The sequence below is a fragment of the Lipotes vexillifer genome, unplaced genomic scaffold (genome assembly GCF_000442215.2).
Source record: "Lipotes vexillifer unplaced genomic scaffold, Lipotes_vexillifer_v1.1 scaffold864, whole genome shotgun sequence".
Classification (NCBI taxonomy): domain Eukaryota; kingdom Metazoa; phylum Chordata; class Mammalia; order Artiodactyla; family Lipotidae; genus Lipotes; species Lipotes vexillifer.
In genome coordinates this window covers 403,925-426,289 of record NW_006796769.1, presented here as the reverse complement: position 1 = coordinate 426,289, position 22,365 = coordinate 403,925, and the positions used below count along the sequence as shown (strand labels likewise).

The following is a 22,365-nucleotide window of genomic DNA, read 5'->3' as shown; positions in this document are numbered from 1 at the left end:
CATCCAACAAAAATACAGTGCCATATTCTTTGCAACAGATTTTTGAATTCTTGTTCAAATGGGAAAACTGTGTTTTTTATATCTATCAGAGGTTTTAGGGCTTTAAGACATTTATCAAAACATTGGGGCATCTCAGTGAAATACAGGCTGCAAAAAGAGTGCATGCTTCCAACATTTTCTGTAATGGGATCCCTTTCCACCTGTGGCATGAAGTTAAAAGGGCTGGTTGTTCAAACCACATTATCCAGTGAAAAAGGAGCTCATTCACAATTTCTGTTAATGTCTTGTGAAATATATTGGTCATCCTAAATAGTCTAATACAGAAATGAATATTGAATACAGGTCTAGCATTTTTTTTTTTTTTTTTTGCGGTACGTGGGCCTCTCACTGTTGTGGCCTCTCCCGTTGCGGAGCACAGGCTCCAGACGCGCAGGCTTAGCGGCCACGGCTCACAGGCCCAGCCGCTCCGTGGCATGTGGGATCTTCCCACATCGGGGCACGAACCCGTGTACCCTGCATCGGCAGGCAGACTCTCAACCACTGCGCCACCAGGAAAGCCCTGGGTCTAGCATTTTTAAAAGTCTGTATTTTTGCCCCAAATTAAAACAATAAAAACACTGATAGCTAGTTATTTTCCCAGTTGAAGGGTTGAAAATCAAACTCTTCATTTAGGCCATATTCTCTTTCTTATTCTTTCTTGCCCCACATATACGTCTTGTCTGAAGGTAAGAACAAGACCTAGACACGTTCTGAGGCCATATTGATTAGCCGTGTCTTGAAAAGATCCTTGTTATTGATTAGCACATCTACAAATAGCCAGCAGCTCCCAGACTTGGAATGAGAAAATCATAGATATGCAGCAACGAACGAGGTTTCTGAAGAGCATCTGGGTTAGAGGTTTTCACTTCTTTTTGTTTTTGTTTTCTTTGCCTTCTGTCCCCCCAGTTTAATAGTTTCCACAACCCCAATAAGCGCAGATCCTCTGGTTGAAGTGGTGATGGGACCCGCCCTTGACCCATCCGTCTTCTGTACCCTGGGGATCCCTGAGAACTTCTCACCAGGGTAGAGGTCAAACCTTTCACTTCACAAGTGGAGAAACGGGTCCTTGTGATTGGCAAACCCAAGTTCATTGGTGATAAGAATAAGAAATGCCGTAAAGTGGATGGGGGATTGTCAGAGACGGTCTGCACAAGCATGGACAAACCTGCCTCCTTCCCTTGGGAATATAATTTTTGGAGAAGAGAGAAGTTTATTTCTTAACTCACTGTGCACGTCATAGTGTGGCTCAGAAAGCCTACATATTGTTTGTGTTTCATCGGGGATTTCCAAAACTTGCCTGGAGACTGAGGGAGAGGAAAAGTGGAGGGTTGTTTGGGAAGGAAGTTAGAGAGGAAGAATATTTAAAGAGAAAAAAAGGGTTCTTAAGGCATTAGTGGAATGAAAGACCAGAAAATAAACACTGATGAGCTTTGTGAAATTTGCCCTGAGATTTGATCCAATGACTTAATAAAAAGGACCCCTTTTTCCCCCCTTAGTAGAAAAGTGATGTCTTTGACTCTCGGCAAATGTTATATTTTCAAAATAAAATGAGTGAGAAGCTTGGTCCTGACCATGCACAAATTGGTTCAAATGGGACACAGAAGTAAATAATTGCCGTGGTGTCTGGGCAGGTGTCAGGAGGTCTGGTGTGGGATACTGGCCTGCCCCACCCCGGGCACATGGGGAAACCCCTGGTAGCCTTGGGGCCACCATTTTCTCAGCCATTAGAATAGGTGGTTGGAGTTGAGATCTGAAATTTTTTATTTCCCCACATTTCAAGTCATTGACGGCAAAGAAATTGACATGAGCACCATAGCCGACATCAATGTAGAATTCTTCCTGTTTTTTACATTTTAATTCATCCATCACCTCAATGTTTCTGCTCAGGAAGCACATCCATTGCGTTGGTTTTTCTTCCTATTTGGCAGAAAGCAGAACGTGGTCAACCAGGTTGTGGATAAACTGAAGGGCTTCTCCTTGGCTGGGGAGGCGTGTGGCTGCCCCACGCACGTGCTCGCCAGGAAGCCCCGCCGCACCCAGAGCATGCTGAGGGGCATCGCAAGCGGCTGCTGGATTCTCTCCTTCGAGCAGGTAAGCCACTGCACCAGCGAAGTACGCGTTTGGGTTAGTGTCGTGAAACAGGCCGTCCCGTGGCTTTGGTCAGGCCGAGTGGTGGCCCTGCATCCATGTTATCACGCTTTCTCTCCTCCGGCTCTGGCCCCTCTGGCTCTACTCACCTCCAGCCACTGCTGGTCCCCAGGAGGACGGGCAGGTAGCTTTCCAGATATAGACCTGGCAGCCACGGGCAGAAATAAGATTAGGGCAGACTTGGCCTGAAAACGCCCAGTGCGTGTTCTCACAGTCAAATGCACTTTCTTCCGTTTCTGACCAAGAAATAATGTGACCTATGTTAATGATGGTTTAAAAAGCCAAAAGAATTCAATGATTGTTTTCACAGATGGATTTACTTAGGGTGAAACATGTTCATTTAATCCTGTTTGGATATGTTTTATCTTATGCATATCTATCTTTAACATTACTTGCCCTTATTTCTCTGCATTAAATGTAGGGTTTTGGGTTTTGTTTTTTTTTTTTTGTGGTACGCGGGCCTCTCACTGTTGTGGCCTCTCCCGTTGTGGAGCACAGGCTCCAGACACGCAGGCTCAGCGGCCATGGCTCACGGGCCCAGCCGCTTCGCAGCATATGGGATCTTCCCGGACTGAGGCACGAACCCGTGTCCCCTGCATCGGCAGGCGGACTCTCAACCACTGTGCCACCAGGGAAGCCTTGGGGCGGGGGGTGCGGGGTTTAATCATTGCTTTCATTATTCTTGAAATTGAAATTGTTTGTTACTCTTTCTGTTTTTACTTTGATCCCCAACCTGTGGTCACTCCAAAGCGTTGCTGTCTGAGGGTAGCATCATTTGTTACTTGCGTTTCCATTTTGCATCTGCTAAGTACCCACCCTCCCTTCTCCTTCCCCTAAGCATGGTGTTATATTAATTCTGTGTTAGTTTAAACTGGTAGAATTATAGTACACAAACAAACTGTAGATATATTTTCAAGAACAGCTGTGGTCTTTTTCCCTTGTCATGATTTAACCCTGCATCGGTCCATTACAAGAGGTTTAGGACATTAGTGCTTAGAGTCATGAAGTGGGGAAGGCTGAAATTCCCCCCAAAAGTCCTATTTGCATTGGCAGCAATTGGGGATTACCTTACCTAATTATGTCTGAGTACCGATCCACATTTATTTGTATGAATTGTCATTAATAACTCCAGCTTCCGTGAATAAATATCCTATTTGCTTTCTCTCCATTTCACAGTGTCTCTGTCTGTTTATCAGTCACCTTTTCCTTCCCTGGTGTCTCAGAGGGAGAGATGTTCTTTATATTTTATGAGGCTAGGCAGCTGTACTTGATTCTGTGCCCAGCCTGTTCTCCTGGAATGTAGAGCCAGCAGAGAGGTCAGACACGAGGGCCAGCGTTTACTGCTGCCAGGCGTGGAGGCCGCTGCCTGGGTGCCCCCTGTGTTTCTGCTCCGTGTCCTGCCAATGTTCTCCCACTAATCACACATAGAAACGGAGCCAGGTGCACATTTAACTTCTGGTAACCATATGTGGAATTAACCACTCTCTGTGGGATTAACCACTATCTGTGAGCAAAGCAGGAAGTAAAACATGTTATTTGATAAAATTCCAGTGCTCAGACAAGACTCCCCGCCTGGGCCTTCCTGCTCTGAGGGAGGAGCCTTGCCCACATGACGTAAGTGAATGGATTAAGTGCAATAAGGCAAGAAAACGAAATAAAAGGCATTTAGGTTAGAGGGGAAGAGGTGAGACTACCTCTGTTCTTAGTATGATTGCTTATGTAGACAATTGCAAGAAATCTATACCAAAAAGCTCTCAGAACTAATAAGTGAGTTCAGCAAATTGTTGGGAAACAAGGATACAGTAATACAAGGCATTTATGTACAAATCTAACATCAAAAGATGTGCAGGATCTGTGTGCTGGAAACGACAAAACACTGATTTCAGACAACAGAGAGACATACCATGTGCATGGAAGACGCGGTATGGTTAAGATGCCATCCCTCCCTAAAGTGATCTGCAGATTTAACACATTCGCACTCACACTCACAGGAGAATTCTTTGACGATACAGACAAGCTGACTCTAAGATATGTATGTGGAGAAAAAGGAACAGAGTAGATGGAACAGTTTTGGAAGAGAAGGACAGAGCTGGAGCCGTGTATGCCCCCTGCCCCTGGCTTCCAGGAACAGGAGCTGCTTCCCCTCATCTGGAAGGTGACGGAGCTGGGAGTGATGACCCCTTCTGGAAGGGGACCCTGTCCCCTTGGGGAGCCTTCAGCCAACCTGACCAGCCAGAGAGAACAGTTTCAGACTAGAGAGCCCAGCTGAACGGGGGTGGGGAGAGGCTCTGACTAGCAGGGTTGGCTGCTCTTTGTGTGGAGCACAGGAAACCCCATCCACCCCTCTACCCAGGTGTCCCCCCACCCTTGCTCCTTGTGCCCATCCTTTCCTAGTGGCCTCTCCAGGTGGCGCCCTAAAGTAAGCTCCTCTTCAGGGAGGCTCCCGTCTGAGCAGAGTCATCCCCCGCTCTTGTCTTTCCCGGTATTTATTTCCTCAGCCTGGCCCAGACTCTGGATTCAGGGATACTCACCTCTCTGCATGGGACCCTCAGACCCGCCCGCATCTCCGCTTCTCCACCCGAGGTGGGGAGTCACAGAGCTGGGCCTGCCCGAGGGAATCAGAGCCGCCTGTGCAGACTCAGAGCCCGGGCACTCCTCCAGCTGCAGTGGGAACAAAGCAGCTTTCGCAGAAACTGCTGCCCTCCCCACCTCTGACCTCGGCCCGGGGAGCTGGGGGAGCTGGGGGAGCTGGGGAGTGGCTGGTGGCAGCGCAGTCTCTGCACTGACCTCCCACCAGGCAGAGGTGGTCCCGGGCTCCCCACGCACACCCCCCAGAGCAGGTCGCAGGCCCCGTGGCGTTCTGGCAGCCCCTGCTCTTTTCTTCCCTCGCTTTACTTTCCAGAACAGTGTGTGAGACTCAGCTCAGGCCTGTGCAGGCAGGAAATTCTCCCGTCCATCATCCAGGAGAGGTGGGCTTGGGACGTGACCCCCTCTGGGGCATCAGGCGGTATAAACCTGCCACCCCCAGCTCCTGACCCAGTCTTACTCCTGCGCTCTGGTGTGCTTCGGCCTTGGCCCAGGCTCCCGGCCTGAGACGGTGACTAAGTTCAGGGGCTGCAGGAAGCTGTTTGCTCTGTTTGGGGGCAGCAGGTATGTAGGGAGCCGGGTCCTAGTCTCCATTTATGAGAAACAGATTTAGGGGCCCACAGGTCACTGAACCCACGCTTCTGCAGGCTAAGCTGGATGTGTGTGGGACTGCGGTCCAGGGGTGGGCGGTCTGAGTCCACTCGCAGGCTGCAAAGGTCACTCTGTCCCTGGACCTCGCTCTGTCCTTTCTCCCCCTCCTCGCTTCACTGGCCACAGGGTCTCCCTGCGGCCCTGGGTGTGTAGCTCTGCCATCCTCACCCGTCCCGGGGCAGAAATGAGGAGTAGCAGCCTGGGTGCACAGCGGCAAGCGGAAGGCCCGAGAAGGACCAGCCCTGGAGAGCACAGTCCCCTCTGGGCGTCCTGCAGAGGGGCTCACAGAGACCGGGAGCGCCCCAGGAGGAGGGTGACAGCCACTGCCATCCAGGGCAAGCATCCAGCCATCTACTCGCCTCTCCGATTGTCTCCAGTCTTCCCACTCGGCCCAGAGATGGGGCCACGTGAAGGTGTCCTTGGCTTCATCCTGCTTCCGCTTCCCCACCCTGGGATTTCTGTACACACAGCCTCAAGGAACAGGAGCCGGCGGTGAGAGGACCTACCTGCTGACTCCTAACCGACGTCCAGACGGATAGAACCACGGGGAGAAATGTGTGCTTCATTAGTAATTAACGAAAGGAGAGCACTTTCCCCGCAGCAAACCGCAACGGGAAAATAACACGCAGTTATCAGCAAAGTAGTACTAAAATAACACCCCACACATTGCATATGGGGTACCGGGTGGTCCAGGCTTCCTGATGTAAGTTTGGTGATAGTGGCAAACATCCTAAAAGTTTCCATGGCCTTTGACTTCATAATTCTACATTCGGTCATTTATCTTAACAAGATCATTAAAGATTTACTTCTAGGATGTTCATCCCAGCATTGCAATAGAGAAAAAAAGGAAAGCGACTGATTGGAGGTTCGTTTCTTTTCTGCTGTAATGAAAATTTTCAATAGGGAATTGCTGAAGTAATTTATTGTGTATCCATCCAGATGGCGGAGTACTGCACAGCCCTTAAAAGTCACGCAGAACATTTGACTAGAAAGAAAAATGCTCTGAACATTAAAAAAGGTTATAAAAGTAGTATTATGTAATCTCAATTTTGGTTTTTTTTTTTAATATAGGTGTGTACTTATGTACATAAAGCAGATAAAAAGACTGAGGACATATTCCAAAATGTTAATAATAGTGGTTATCTGCGGATGGTGGAATAAAGTAATTGTAATTCTCCTCTTTGGTTTTCCAGATTTTCTATATTACTTGTATATGGCTATATTACTTGTGTATGGCTTTCGTATAATAAATAAAATTTAAAAGAAAAAAAAAGTAGTCGGAGTTATAACACTACCTGATCTTAAGGTATCCTTTGACACTTCAGTAATCAAGACGATGTGGTCTCAGCAAAAGGACAGACATAATGGAACAGACAGAGAGTCCAGAAATACACCCAGGCAAACGGCCACTGGTTCTGATGAACATGCAAAGGCCATTCAGTGGAGAAAGGACAGTCTTTTCAACAAATGGCGCTGGAGCAACTGGACATCTATATACAAAAAAATTAACCTATAACCTTATGCTCTGCACAGAACTTACATCAAACTGGATCACAGACTAAAATGTAAAATGATCAAACTCTTAGAAGTAAACCATAGGATAAAAATCTTCAGGACCTTGGTTTAGACGAAAAGTCTTTAGATACATCGCCAACAGCACGATGTGTAAGAGAAAAGATTAATATTATGCTTCTTCAAAATTAAAAACTGTTACTGTGAAGAATATTATGAAAGGACCAGGAGAAAATACTCGCAAATCTCCTCTGACAAAGCACTTACATCCAGAATATATAAGCTCTCACAACTCAAAAATAAGAACACAAACTACCCAGACAAAGGGTGGTTCTGTTTAGAGACTCCTATATATTTCCACAGCACCCTGGGCCTCCAGGTGTTGGGCTGTTGGCGTTCCCAGACGGGTCCTGTAAGGTCGGCACTGCACACCCCGACTTAGAGCCCCCAGACGTTATACCAGGACAGAATCCCTAAGCAGGAATGGTGTCTTTGAGGAATAACAAGAAGGTCGGATCGGGGTACGCCAAGAGAAAAGGTAGCAGAAGATGAGGTGGGACCGCCAGATCGTGACGGGAATGGTGCTAAAGTGCTTGTGTCCTATTCCTTGTGTCGTGATAAGACATGGGAAGGTTTCTATCCTGGGAGTGACGTGATCTGACTTGTGTTTCTCAGAGGACGTGGCTGCTGTGTGGACATGTATACACTACCAAACGTCAAATAGCTAGTGGGAAGCAGCCGCATAGCACAGGGAGATCAGCTCGGTGCTTTGTGACCACCTAGAGGGGTGGGATAGGGAGGGTGGGAGGGAGACGCAAGAACGAGGAGATATGGGGACATATGTATACATATAGCTGATTCACTTTGTTATAAAGCAGAAAATAACACACCATTGTAAAGCAATTATACTCCAATAAAGATGTAGAACAAATAAAAGAATAGAGTAGGTTGCCCTGGGCCTCCAACCATCCCCAGTCTGTTCACATCCTTCGTGACGCGGTGCTCACTGGCGGTGCTGGCCCGGAGTGAGGCTGACCCGCGGGAGGTGGCAGGGGAGGGTGTGGATCCCGCAGGACTGGGGCGGGGCTGTCATAGTGCTAAGCCGGGAGCCTTCCTGGTGGTTTTAACACTAGTGCAGGAAAGCATTCGAGTGGTAATTTTAAATAACACATTCTACTTACCAGTGTAGTGATTTCAAACAGTGGCAAAGCAGCTGCCTCAAAATCTAAGAGTCATTTGCCCTTTGCTGAGGCACTAATTAAGCCACAGGTTCTTCTGTAAGATCCGACTTCTGACAGGTCCTATGTTTTGTTTGTCTACTATCTCGTACATCCACAATGCCTTCTACTAAGAAGACAGGAATCAGCAGGTAGCTGTTCAGAGAGAAAGAATGGGATGACAAGGCCCTTAAATGACTGCATTGAAAACACACATCCGCACACATGTAAATCCATACGTGCTTGCTCTGTGTGGAGGTTCCCATATATTTCCACTCTGTCATCATCATTTTCCACGTATAAATCGGCAGTGCGTTTACCTTATTTGGAAATAGAGGAAGACCCATAGAACTATAACACAATGTCCAGGCCTCCAATGTTTTATCAGTTGCAATAAAAATAATAATAATTCAGTACGGGACAGTTAAATGGTGAGCCACCTGGCTGCCCTGGGATTTGGGGATTTAAAGTTAATCCATCCCCACATAAAACGGGAAGAGACCCTGCTGAGCTGCCTGGGTGGCGGGCACCTTCCCGCAGGGCAGCCTCAGGTAAGAAGCTCCATCTCACTGAGCCGCAGCTCCTCATCTGCGAAATGGACCTAGTGACAGGATGTCCTTTACAGGATTGTGTGAAAGCTAAGAGTTAAGGGTGTGCGGTGCTCTTCACGGTGACCGGCAAAAGTAAGAGCCTAACGTATGTTAGCTCTACAACAGAAATAACTTATTAATCCCCTGCAAGAGCTGTAAATACCACTTCTTACATTCTGTCCCCGTGGTCTTATGTACGGAAAGAACATATTTTGGGAAAGAACCCTAAAATTGACAAAAGACACTTGCTCTGGACCATTGAACCCTTGGCCGTGGACCCGTCCATTCATTGCACGGCTGGTCCTGGGGAACACCCACAAAAGCTTGTAAACACTGTTGGCGCTCATAGGAGAAGAGGCTCCGGGGCCCCTTTATTGAGGAAGGGGCTGTGAGAGAAGGCTGGACAGGGGTGGTCTGGGTGGACAAAGGGAGAAGCATCTGCGTCTGCACCCAAGAATAGATTCTTTCCTGATCCTGAGGATTTCAGTGTATTTGAGACACCACTTCTCCTAAGGCCACCGTGGTACTGATTTTCATATATTGTTATTTTAAGCTTCTACAGAACCATCAGAGTCCTAGTACTCCAAGTGAGAGCTCTCAGAGTTTAAGGATACTTTTGGGATTTGTGTCTCTCAATGAAAACAGCTTACCAACGATGCCCGAACACTCACTATTCATGAAAAGCACCGACCCCTGGGAAATCAAAAAGCACAGGATGCACTGTGGCTTAAAGAAAAATGCCTGGTCATGTAATTGTGATGACTCAAAGGTTTCCTCTTGCGGGCATGACGTGTTCATTGATACTAATATAGATTATTGCCTTAAAAAAAACTGTAGAAATGAACTGAATCCCGTTCCCTGTTCAGCTCCATCTTAAATAAGACAGACATCCTCGCTCCTTCTTGAATGGCCTCCTCCATTAATTTTCTAAACAAAATCAATCGGACAAACATGATAAACTATTTTGAGAGACAGAAGTTGCCCCTGCCGCTTACAAAGCCACACCAGCTAGTTTCTAAAGCTTAGTGCACAGTTTAAGACACATCTGCAACTTGTTCACGACTTTGGACAGGAGCTTCACAGGCAGCAGCTTCTTTTAGGGTCAAGGTTTGAAGACTCCACACACTTACTTGAAGGGTCCTGTTGCCTTTGTGCAAAAGGAGTGACTCTCACCCTGTGGTCTGCCTCCTTTTTCCTTGTCCCCAGCGCAGTTTGGGGGGTTCTTAAAATACTCCTCTTGGCGAGCGCCATGGACTTGCTTCCAAGAAAAGCATTGCTGGGAATGCTTTTATTCCAGGGTTTGTGTGGTATTCTCTGGAAATTTTTTTGTGAAGGAGAATTCTAGCAGCTCTTCAAAATTAGACAGTTGTATGTGGTCCAGTTAGTCATAGCCAAAAATTCATGATGATTTTATAACACAATTCAGTTTGAATTTTTACTTAGTCTGGGTGTGTGTGTGTGTGTGAGTGAGTGAAAACTCTGTTGGCGATTTCTACTTGTTTACAGTTCCCACTTCCATTGTTAACTCTGCTGTTTTCAGCAAAGAGAATAACTTGTGCTTTTCCTGCTTCGTGACTGAGTTGTCTGTCAGAAACAGAAATTAGGCCTGTGTCCTGTTCACAGGAGACAGGAAGAAAAACAGAAATCGGTTTGACCAAAGTGTCCCTTTAGACTGACTGAAGTGTGTTTGTTATTTTTTGTTCAAGCGTGGGCTCTTCGAATTCTTTAGCAGAATTGTCTCACTTTCACTTGTTTGGTGTCTGCCACACTCCTGCTGACTCACCTGTGATTCCGCTCTGCCTACTTGCCGCCTCTCTCCAGGGAGGGGAGGGGCCCTGTCACCTCTGCTCCCCTCTGCTCCCAGTACATGTAGCTCTGTCCCCCTTTCAGAGACCCTCAGAGGAGTGACTCAGCCTCTGTGTTCAGGTCTAAAAGTGTTGATTCTGACTGCTTTTGAATAAGGCTTGATAGAGGGTCTTAAAAGCTAAATCACCTGTAAATGCAAATCCAGGGCTTAGAAGCGAAATCAGTTCTGCAGCCGCATTTCAAGGCAGTGAACTCAGCAGAAGAACAGAAAAACACTTTATAATCAAGTGTTTCATAAATCAAAACATGATGTCATAGTGGGTCAATTGTCTTGAAATAATGTGATTCAGTTGGCTTTCTCACACTGAACTCAGTAAGCAATGAGTTTGATAAGACGTATTGTATGTTATTGGTGTGAGCACGGAATAAAACAACCGAATTAGAATGAAACAGTTCCTGCAGCCCATGCCTGTCGTGTTGCTCTGAAGAATGCTTAGTCACCCTCCTAAAATTACAGCCAGTGGTAGAACCAGACTGGGGTTTTCACTGGTGTTCTGGTACATCCCTGCCCTCCCGGGACTGTTCAGAAGGAATCGTCTTGAAACTATTTTCTCTCTCTTTTATTTTTAAACCTTAAGTTGGCATATTAACTTTGAATAATTTTGAGACAGAATGTACTTTATACACCACACTTATCACCAGGGTTTGTGAGCTGTTTTCTTAAGTTCTCCAGCAAACATTTATTGGCTGCAACCACATGCCGGGCGTTGATGACATAAGATCTCCAGCTTGGGCCTTTGAATCTTCATTGCCTTAATTCAGGTTATTTTCACTCTGCCGCAGATTATACCTCGATGAAGTACTTACACTTTAAAGAACGTTTTCACGTCCACTGTCTCCAGGACCCTGTGAGATAGTGAACATTGTTCTGTTTAGTGGTGGAGACACTAGGAAAAATAGCTCACCTGACTTGGATGTGAATCTTCGAAACAATCTTGATAAAGGTATTACCCTAGGCACTGGCTATAAACAGTCATCTCAAAGTACACCTCATTTAAAATTTTTCATTAGTAAAATAATGGATTCTGTTTGTGGACAGACACAGAGCCTGCCGTCCTCTGCTCCTTTCACTTGTGGTGGTTCCTGGAAGGTGCCCAAGATCCTTCTCTGCACACCCTGGGGCCACAGGAAATAGTGGATCTGTAGGGATTCCGCACCTGCTCTGCCATCCTGTCATCCCAGCCAGACCTGGGGTACTCTTTCCACCCGGGAGGTGCTGCGCTTTCCCACCTCCATAGCTCAGCACTGAGGACAGATAGGAAAAAGTGATTTGCCTAGCAAGTCCGGGGCTTGGGTGTTGCCCTTCTGGAGAACACTTGGAAAGTTGTGTGAACAGGACTGTGAGTGTCATCTTGGAGTGACCCGTGCTGGAGTTTACGGGGTGAAAGTCCTCTTTAGGGGGAGGAGGCTGTGAAGTCCTGGAACGCAGCCATTGACTGTGTTATGAGTGAAGTTCCACCATCATTTTGGAATTCGTCGCTTCACATCGATAATTGGTTCCTCCGCTGTGCGAAGGTGCTGGATAGGTCCCACGGCTGAGACTGCAGGAGACAAAGCCCAGGGCGCTTAGTTAGGACGCAGAGGACAGGCCTTTGGCTTCGTAGGTCATGGCCAGGAGCTTGGGAAGCCACCGGGGTATTTTAACGAGAGGATGGCGGGCTTTTCTGTCTCTGGCTTCGTGTAAAGAATGGATTGCAGGGAGGCAAGAGCAGAGGGACCTGAAGCAGGCAGTTAACGATCGTCCAGGTGAGAAAGCACGATGGCCGTGACCGGGCTCAGTTTGGTGCACTTTCTAGGAAGATCTGACAGGGTTGGATAACACAGGTGTGTGGAAATAGAGAAGTCAAGGTGCCTCCTGCCTAAATGTTTTACTTGAGCAGCTGTAAATGATTGAGAATTCTGTAGGGTAAGCAGTGGTACCAGTTACTGAGATGGGGAATACTGAGGGAGAAAAGTGTTTGCAGGGCTTGGGGTACGATAAAAAAAATTCCGGGTTATACGTATTAGGTTTGCGATTTCTATTAAACCACCACACAGAGATATCACATCAAATTGTATGAAATATAAATACCAAATTATATTTTCTGTAATTCAGTATTTATTTGTTTGTTTATTCAGGGCCGAGATTAGGGCTGTAAATATCCATTTGGGAACCATTAGCGCATAGGTGGTATTTAAACTGCGGTGCCTGTGGAGTGAGGAGGACGGTGAGCTTAGGACCGGCCCTGGGCGGTGCCAACCTGACCTGTAGAAACTGGGGAGAAGGAAGAAGAGCCAGCAAGTGAAACCAAGAAGGATCAGGTGGTGACAGAGGGGGAGCACCAGGAGAACTGATTCTCAGGCAAAATAGGGACCGTCTCAGGAAGCAGAGCGCGTTCAGCGGTGCCGAATTCCACTGAAAGGTGGAGGGTCAGGACAGAGAAATGACCATTAGCTTTGACCAGATGGATGTGGTCAGAGACCTTGGAAGCATCAGGCTTAATGAGAAGGAGGGTTGAAGAGTTAATAGTGAGAAAAGAAGTGGGAACAGTGAGTGTGGCACTGTCTCTGCACCTCCTGGCGTCTGGACGGGGCAGCATGAAATGTGACTCAAGCCTCGTAGCATGGCACATTGAAAGCCAGCATTCCTGGGGCCTGACAGTTTGGTTTTGTTCTGATGAGTTGGAATTGGTCTGGTGAAGCACCTGAATCTATTGGCTTTAGCAGGGGGGGAGAAAAATACTAGATTAAGGTAGTGTATGTTAAAGGGCAAGTTTCCGCATTTGGCAAACTGTAAACGCCCGAGGCTACACGTGAGAAAACCCAGTGATTCCCTTGGTGCAGGGCTTGTTGCTGCCCATCCTTTTCAAACTACGGCCTTCAGGGGTCTCACTGTTTCCGTTTTGCTTTGTTTAACTAGGGGCAGCTAAGTAGAAGTGCCAGTTCTTAACTTTTCTTAACTTCAAATTATCTCTTCCTCGCTTTATGCTTGAGAATTCTAGGACCTCAACTTAGTCCATGTGGAATTGAATCGCAAATTCAAAGTTCATTTTTAGAAAAAACTTCAGTTATACCTAAAGGTACATGTTTTTTATTTAACCTTTGCGACTTTGTGTTGGATTCCTAAACTTTCACCTGTGTTTCTGGCATCCCAGTAAAGCAGTGCTCTCCTTAAACAGCAGCACAGGGTATCTTACCTTCAGGTTCTCATCAGAAAATGCAACCGTGATTTCATTCTCTGGAACTTTTCGAAAATTAGGTTCAGCTCTCCATCATTGACATTATCTGTCGGTGACCTTGGGGACATTGTTAACTGTGCATTCTTTGAGGTTTCTAAGCTCTATTCCTGAGTTAGAATAGATTGCCACAGAACATCATACTTGAGCTCTGTTCATCCCTGCACAAGTACCCTCTGTGAATTGGGCTTTAGCCGAAATATTAGGTTTTTGAAGAAAGAGGATGCAAGAAATACTGGATTTTAAAAAACTATTGTATGTTTTTCAAAACTGTAATCGACAACATTTTGCTACCTGATACTTTTTATGTATGATCCACACAATGTGTTTCTCCTAAAATTCATTGCCCTGGAAGGTTCTCTACAGAAAACCTTTTAGGCTTTTTTTTTTTTTTAACTGGAGAATAAGAAGTACGTAACTGAAAGTGATTTTGTCAGGCTTCCTTGGTGGCGCAGTGGTTAAGAATCCGCCTGTGAATGCAGGGGACACGGGTTTGAGCCCTGGTCCGGGAAGATCCCACATGCCGTGGAGCAACTAAGCCCGTGCGCCACAGCTATTGAGCCTGCGCTCTAGAGTCCGTGAGCCACAACTGCTGAGCCCACGAGCCACAACTACTGAAGCCTACACGCCTAGAGCCCGTGCTCCACAACAAGAGAAGTCACTGTGATGAGAAGCCCATGCACCTCAACGAAGAGTAGCCCCTGCTCACCACAACTGGAGAAAGCCCGTGTACAGCAACGAACACCCAGTGCAGCCAAAAAAATAAATAAATAAAGTTATTTTTTTAAAAAAAAGAAAAAAGGTGATTTTGTCAACTGAAATAGCAGCTTGCCTTAGATGCCTGATAGATCTACTTCTTAGTTCTTTTAAATTGGTCCTTGATCTTTTGCAAGAACAAATATCCTGTGCTTGAATATTAAAGTTCTGCATAACCTAATAATTTATCAAACACTGGTGGTTCTCAGGGAGTTCACAGACTTGAGACATTAGCCTTGACACATAAATGCAGTTGTGTGATCTCTGGTTGTGGGCTCTCGTGACGCTGGGGCAGAATGAAGGTGCTTCCGTCCTTCACGTGGTCCATCCTGCCTTCCTTGCAGGCTGCCTGCTATGTGCCATATCGCACACCATTGGAGAGGGTCCTTCAGTGAATAGAGAAGCACATCTCCACTGAATTTTGTTTCCTATAACTCTTTTTTGTTTTGGTTTTGTTGGATGACAGCAAAACAAGAAAGACCAGTATACAAGCATTAATATTATGCACAGGACTTTTTTCCTTTTAGGCATTTCTAGTATTTGTGGATGCCTGTCAAAGTAGAACACTTATTTCAATTGTTAAACTGTGGACAGTATTTTTTGGTAGTAAAACTCACGTAGAACAATGAACAAAAAAAAACCCCAAAACAAAACAAAAAGAAAACCTCGCATAGAGACAGCCATACTCTCCTTAGCACAAGGGACAAGGGTGAAACAGAGATGGTTTGAAACATTAAAGCAGCCCCTTTTCAGCAGACACTGGTTATTTATTTAGTGATTACAAGTTCTTTGAGGGCAGAGGCTGTGCCTGTCTTTACTTATGTGGCCCAGGACTCAGGATGGGACGTGGAGCACAGCACTTTCTAGTTGAATCAGTGTGTGAGCAGATAGATGACTAAACATAGTGTTATTTCTTTTAAAAATCTTGGAATTTATTCTTGCCTCTGATGAGCTGAAAATGTCATTTTAAAATACTGTACATCATTATAAATTACAGAAGTGTCCATGTAGGTCATGTGTTTCTCATTAAAATTCATGAAAATAAGATGACCTGATGCTCATTTAAGAAAAAAATCTTTATAACTCAAATTCACATAAAGAACAAAAAACAGAGATTGCTGTTAGTAGCCATAATATTTGGTTTATTGTCAGGGATGGTAATAATAATTTCTACTTTGTTTTCGTACAGCGAAGTGATGTTTCTGCTATTTATTTTAGTTACATTGGAATGTGTTATATTTATTTCTCTGTTTTCATTTTGATAAGAAAAGTGGAGCTTGTGTTATTTATAAAGATGTTTGGACTTCACATTTAACTACACTGGTAAAACGCTGGGTCACCCTGCTCTCTACTTAGCAATATGTAAAAAGCAGCTAATCATGAGCAGTGAAGCTCTGAAATCCAAGAATAATCCATTTTCATTTTTGCAGCCTGAAAAGATGGGGTAAAATATAAGCGGAATAAATCTAACTTGAATGCCTGCATATGATATAGCCAAACTTGTTTGTAAGAAGGTACATATCAACATGTAGCTTCTTTTTCCTCTTACCATCTGGTATTTAGTATCTGTAAGTTAATATCTCTTAAAAAGAGAGATGAATTCTTAACTACTTATTTTTAGTACTTTATTGCTTATTTTTTCCGTCTTGGTTAAATACACTGTGTTAAGTTCTGGGTTTCCTTCTGTGCTCCCCCCACCCCCTTTTCGGAGACAGCTGGAGCAGTGCTTTTTAAACCTTAATAACATGTGAATCACTTGGGGTTCTTACTGAAACGCGGATTCTGATTCAGTGGGTCTGGGTCTCGGGTTCTTCATCTGCTCCCAGCTCCCGGGTGCTGCTGGTCCCAGGACCACGTAGGGAGAGGCTGGCGCCCAGTGAGCGTGTCTGAGGGTGGAGATGGTGCTGCTTCCAGAAGATGCTAGTGACGTAGAAAAGTTAAAGAGGTGGGGCCGTCTTGTCAGGAGACTTACCTACGCTCAGCTTGTCAGTATAACGGTCCTTTGTGGAAACCGAGACTTGAACAGTTCTGATAAATTGCTCACGATCACAGCGCTTGAACATGGTGGATTTGGGGTTTGAATTCAGCTTTCCTCCATTCGTAGCCCACAGACTTTCTGGCGTCTACTTCCAGAGACAGCCTAGGGGATATTTTGATTTTTGCTGCCTTAAACTTTGATATACTCATTCTGTGACTGCACACCACGTTGTGTGTTTTTTTTGTTTTTGTTTTTGGTTTTTTTTTGCGGTACACGGGCCTCTCACTGTTGTGGCCTCTCCCGTTGCGGAGCACAGGCTCCGGACGCACAGGCTCAGCGGCCATGGCTCACGGGCCCAGCCTCTCCGTGGCATGTGGGATCCTCCCGGACCGGGGCACGAACCCGTGTCCTCTGCATCGGCAGGCGGACTCCCAACCACTGCGCCACCAGGGAAGCCCACCTTGTGTGTTTTTAAAAGATTAATGTCTGAGAGAGTGAATTTTGCTGCCAGCCTTGCCACTCCCCAGCTGTGTGACGAGGAAGGCAGTGAGCATCCAGTGAGCACTAAGATGTTATTGATTTACTAATGTTAGTAGGCAAGACTTTTTGACACCCGTCACTAGTCTTCATTCAAATCATAACGCATGTGAACGTTGAAAGCACGATGTCAAGTGAAAGAAGCCAAAAGATCACATACTGTGGGGTCTCTTTCCTATGATGGATCTGGAAGAGGAAGATCCTTGGACAGAGGCCGATTAGTAGTTACGGGGGTCGACCGGAGAGCAGGTTGAGGAGTAATCACTTAATGGGTACGGGGTGTATTCCTGGGCTGATGCAATAGTTTCGAAACTAGAAGGAGGTAGTGGTTGCACAACATGGTGAATAAACTAAATGCCACTGAGCCGTACACTTTAAATGGGTGACTTGTGTATTATGTGAATTTCACGTGAATTTTAAAAATCACGTGGAAAATTGCCTCATTGAGGGAGACTACTGACTAGGTTTGTATTTTTAAAATGACTTGATGGCATTATCGAAAGCATTTCTTGGTGTTCTGAGAAGTGTTGGAAATACTTATTTTGGAACAAACATCGTTACCTTGAAACTTTGCCAGTTCACGTTGGTCCTTCTGGGAGACTAGACCTCCTCTGCTTTCTGGCTCCACAGTGTTCAGGACTTAAGCACCCTATTATATGGTTATTAAAAGTTATACTTGTGATAGCCCCAATTTTTTCTCCTGAAGCTTAACCTAGAATCAACTTTATTGCCACAGCAATTTCATTAACTACACAGATATTTTTGTAATCTGTGATGATGTATAATGTTTTCATGTGACAAAAAGGTTAACTGACTTGCTTCTTGTCACAAAACTGTGAAGAGATGGACATTGCTTTAACCAAGTGGCCTGGGTTCTGTGTTCTTAACCAGTACATTATACCGTCTGTTTGTGGAAGAAGCACAAAGATTGCTATTCTCCCTCTAGAAAAAGTCAAAACAATGGGCCTAGTAGCAAATTCTCTTAAAGTTTCCCAGCCTCTCCGTGGCATGTGGGATCCTCCCGGACCGGGGCACGAACCCGTGTCCTCTGCATCGGCAGGCGGACTCCCAACCACTGCGCCACCAGGGAAGCCCACCTTGTGTGTTTTTAAAAGATTAATGTCTGAGAGAGTGAATTTTGCTGCCAGCCTTGCCACTCCCCAGCTGTGTGACGAGGAAGGCAGTGAGCATCCAGTGAGCACTAAGATGTTATTGATTTACTAATGTTAGTAGGCAAGACTTTTTGACACCCGTCACTAGTCTTCATTCAAATCATAACGCATGTGAACGTTGAAAGCACGATGTCAAGTGAAAGAAGCCAAAAGATCACATACTGTGGGGTCTCTTTCCTATGATGGATCTGGAAGAGGAAGATCCTTGGACAGAGGCCGATTAGTAGTTACGGGGGTCGACCGGAGAGCAGGTTGAGGAGTAATCACTTAATGGGTACGGGGTGTATTCCTGGGCTGATGCAATAGTTTCGAAACTAGAAGGAGGTAGTGGTTGCACAACATGGTGAATAAACTAAATGCCACTGAGCCGTACACTTTAAATGGGTGACTTGTGTATTATGTGAATTTCACGTGAATTTTAAAAATCACGTGGAAAATTGCCTCATTGAGGGAGACTACTGACTAGGTTTGTATTTTTAAAATGACTTGATGGCATTATCGAAAGCATTTCTTGGTGTTCTGAGAAGTGTTGGAAATACTTATTTTGGAACAAACATCGTTACCTTGAAACTTTGCCAGTTCACGTTGGTCCTTCTGGGAGACTAGACCTCCTCTGCTTTCTGGCTCCACAGTGTTCAGGACTTAAGCACCCTATTATATGGTTATTAAAAGTTATACTTGTGATAGCCCCAATTTTTTCTCCTGAAGCTTAACCTAGAATCAACTTTATTGCCACAGCAATTTCATTAACTACACAGATATTTTTGTAATCTGTGATGATGTATAATGTTTTCATGTGACAAAAAGGTTAACTGACTTGCTTCTTGTCACAAAACTGTGAAGAGATGGACATTGCTTTAACCAAGTGGCCTGGGTTCTGTGTTCTTAACCAGTACATTATACCGTCTGTTTGTGGAAGAAGCACAAAGATTGCTATTCTCCCTCTAGAAAAAGTCAAAACAATGGGCCTAGTAGCAAATTCTCTTAAAGTTTTGTTGTTTGAGAGAATCAATTACTCTCATAACTGAGGCAAAGAGTCTATGAGATCTGACAGGAAAAATATAATTTAATTTTTATAATTCTGTTGTTAGCTAAAAATAACAAAAAAATTAGTGAGGACCATTTTTGCTACTCTTGGATAGGAAAGAAGGAATTTGCAAATGCTGAATATATGTTTCTATACCTCCACAGACTCTCACAACCAAGTTTTTTACCCCAGTTGGTGTGGAGAAGGGTGGAAGGGCAGAGGGTGATGAAGACAAGCCCAATCTCTTTTCAATGAGTAAAGGAGAAAATAATGTGTACTTTCGATCTGTTTGAAATTAACAGGATTCCCATTCGTTAAATCTGTGGCACAAGTTTCTAACCATCAGATTTGAATTTTAATTGCTCAGTTGGCATTTTATACAATATGAAGTCTTCTATATGCAAAGAATATTGTTGACTTTTCCCACAAAGGAGCCCCCCACCATTTTTTTCTTTAGCTGCTATGTTCTCAGTCGTATTCTTAGTACCAAAACTGCAGTTGAATTTAACAATTATATATGGTAGGTGGTATGGTCTGAAGACAAGTCCAAAAATAATGGTTGGTTAGCCTGGCTATTTAGAAACTTGGAATAAACAATATTACAATTAGAGTAAGACATTGTGAATGTTAATAAATGGTTTCAACACGATTAGTAATACTCTCAAGTAAGTTAAATCAGCTTCCTACTGAAGTTGTAATTATCAACACCAGCAGTGAATCATCATCGTTCAGTTTTTTAAGTGCAACCTAAAATCCCTCTTACAGGTTGCTTTCTGCTTATCCTGATCTTCTCATATCACTTGTACATGGAAATAACTGTTGTTTTCCCTCTCTTTAATTTTTTTTTTTTTGAGAAACCAAAAATTAAGGGTACCTTGTTTAGTGTTTTTGCTTATTAAATGCTCTGTGAATGAATTAATTTTTAAGACAGCTGAAGAACATTTCTTGGGAAAATTTCTCAGAATATTAAGAAGTGAAAGTGAATGTTAAAGAAAAGAATTAATTCGATTGGTTCTGATCCAGAAAGTGGCATTTAGTTCTTTTGATCCTTCAGAATGTTCTAATTATTCTATGAGGAATAGAGAGTTGGAGAACTTAATAAAAGCTTGTGACAGTTAGCCAGCACTGGTACTAAATAACAATAGACCATTTTTTACTTAAACAAACAAAAAAAAGAACCCCTTGTGCTTTACATAGACACATTAATTTATAAACAAGAGCAATTTGGGTTTATGCTATTATAATAAACCAAATTAATCTGCCTCACAAAGTTGTCCAGGCAACTTTAATGCTGTCACTGCTCCTCTTCTGTGTTGTATTGGAAGTTCTAGCCAGTGCAATAAGGTAAGAAAAAAATATACACACAGATTGGAAAGGGAAGAAATAAAACTGTCTATTTGCATAAGACATGATTGTCTACCTAGAAAATATCAACAAGTCTACAGAAAGGCTACTACAGCTAGTAAGTTGAGTTAAGCAAGGTTACAGGATACAAGGTAAATATACAAAATTTGGTTGTATTTCTGTGTACTAGCAATGAACACCTGGAATTCTAACTTTTTTTTAATGCCGTTTATATTAGCAGCTCCAGAAGCTGAAATATTTAACTTTAGGTCTGACAGAATATTTGCAGGATTTGTATGCTGAAAACTACAAAATTCTTGAGAAAGAAAATTTAAAAGACCTAAATAAAAGGAGAGAGATACTATGTTCATAAATTGGGAAACTCAGTATTTTTTAAAGCTGTCAGTTCTCCCCATTTTGAACTCTAGAATCGACTCAGTTCCAGTTACAAGCCCAGCAAGATGTTTTTGTAGATATCGACAACTGGTTCTAGGTGCAAAGCACTTTTGAAATAGAAGGTTGGAGACTCACACGATAGAGGAATCTAGGTGACCAGTAAATGAGAACTCTCTGTACTGTTGTGGCAACTCTTTCATAAGGGCAAAATTACCCAAAACAAAATGTTTTCAGAATCAAGTGTAATTTATGAGGCCTCTAATAGAAATGGCACTCCCTGCCCTGCTGTTTCCCAGCCCAGATTCTCACTCCTACAATATCCTTCTGATATTTTATTTTCATGTTTCTAAATAAAATGCTTTTTTTTTAATCACTTTTAGATGTTATCTATAGGCTTCCTTCTATGGAAGATTAAAATATGACTGTATAGCTTTCATGTGACATACACGTCCCCTCCCCATCTACCCTGTATGGTTCTGCTTTCTGTTTAACATGTTATATATGCATATAAAGACATACTTGTTCACATTTACATGCACACATGGATGACTATGTGAATGCTGTTTGAGCTGAGCCATATAGTGTACTATGATTCTATTCCATTTCTCGTCATTTTTGTTTGTTTTCCTTGAGCTTATCATTGACAGTCATTTTCATTGCTTAGTTTTCTATGTACCTATCACTAACTCACCACAAGAATTTCTAAAAAGCGTTGTAGTTTTTCTCCAAAACTGTCTACACATTAGATAATCTTCCAATCCTGTTTATTTCTCTCGGAGACACCACCCATGAACCCCTTTGTTGCTCTGCTCCCTGTGAGACTGGTTCTCCCTAGGTCTACAGAGCCGCTGTTATCCTGGGACTTCCCATTACTGTGATCCCAGGAATCCCCTTTTTGTTTGGTCTGGTCTCTGTTTGCATGCTAGAGGCTTTTATCAAATGGGTAGAGAGTCATGTTTAATATTGAGCACTGAAAAGCTGATGGAAATTCTGTTTATCTGAGTGTATAGATCATCTGATATGATGGAGGTATTTGATAGAGGGAGGTCCACGTGTCAGTATCTGTAGGTCTTTTTTCCCTGGGGTGATTTGGTTCTCCAGAAAAGAAAGGCCCTTGTCCTGCCTTGGGGTTCTGTGCTCGTGTCTCGGGGTGACGGCTGTGCTGGAGGAGTTTTCCCAGCTACTTCTTACCACTGCTCCCAGAAAAGCCCGTCTGACTTTACTTTTGTCTTATTCCAGAGGAGGGTGGGCAGGAGGGTGGAGGTAGGAGATTTCTCCATTTCACCCTGTTCTACGCCGCATTTTCAGAGCTTTCTAGTACCCCCAATTTC

The 22,365-nt window shown here is 44.2% G+C and overlaps 1 protein-coding gene across 1 annotated transcript in view; it reads left to right on the top strand.

Annotated features, from left to right (window-relative positions):
* Window positions 1-22,365, top strand: part of MCPH1 (microcephalin 1) — a 225,452-nt gene that overhangs the window by 79,494 nt on the left and 123,593 nt on the right. Inside the window, exon 11 of the mRNA XM_007468989.1 lies at window positions 1,968-2,130. Within this exon, the coding sequence (XP_007469051.1) occupies window positions 1,968-2,130 (163 nt within the window). The remainder of the gene's footprint in view (window positions 1-1,967; window positions 2,131-22,365) is intronic.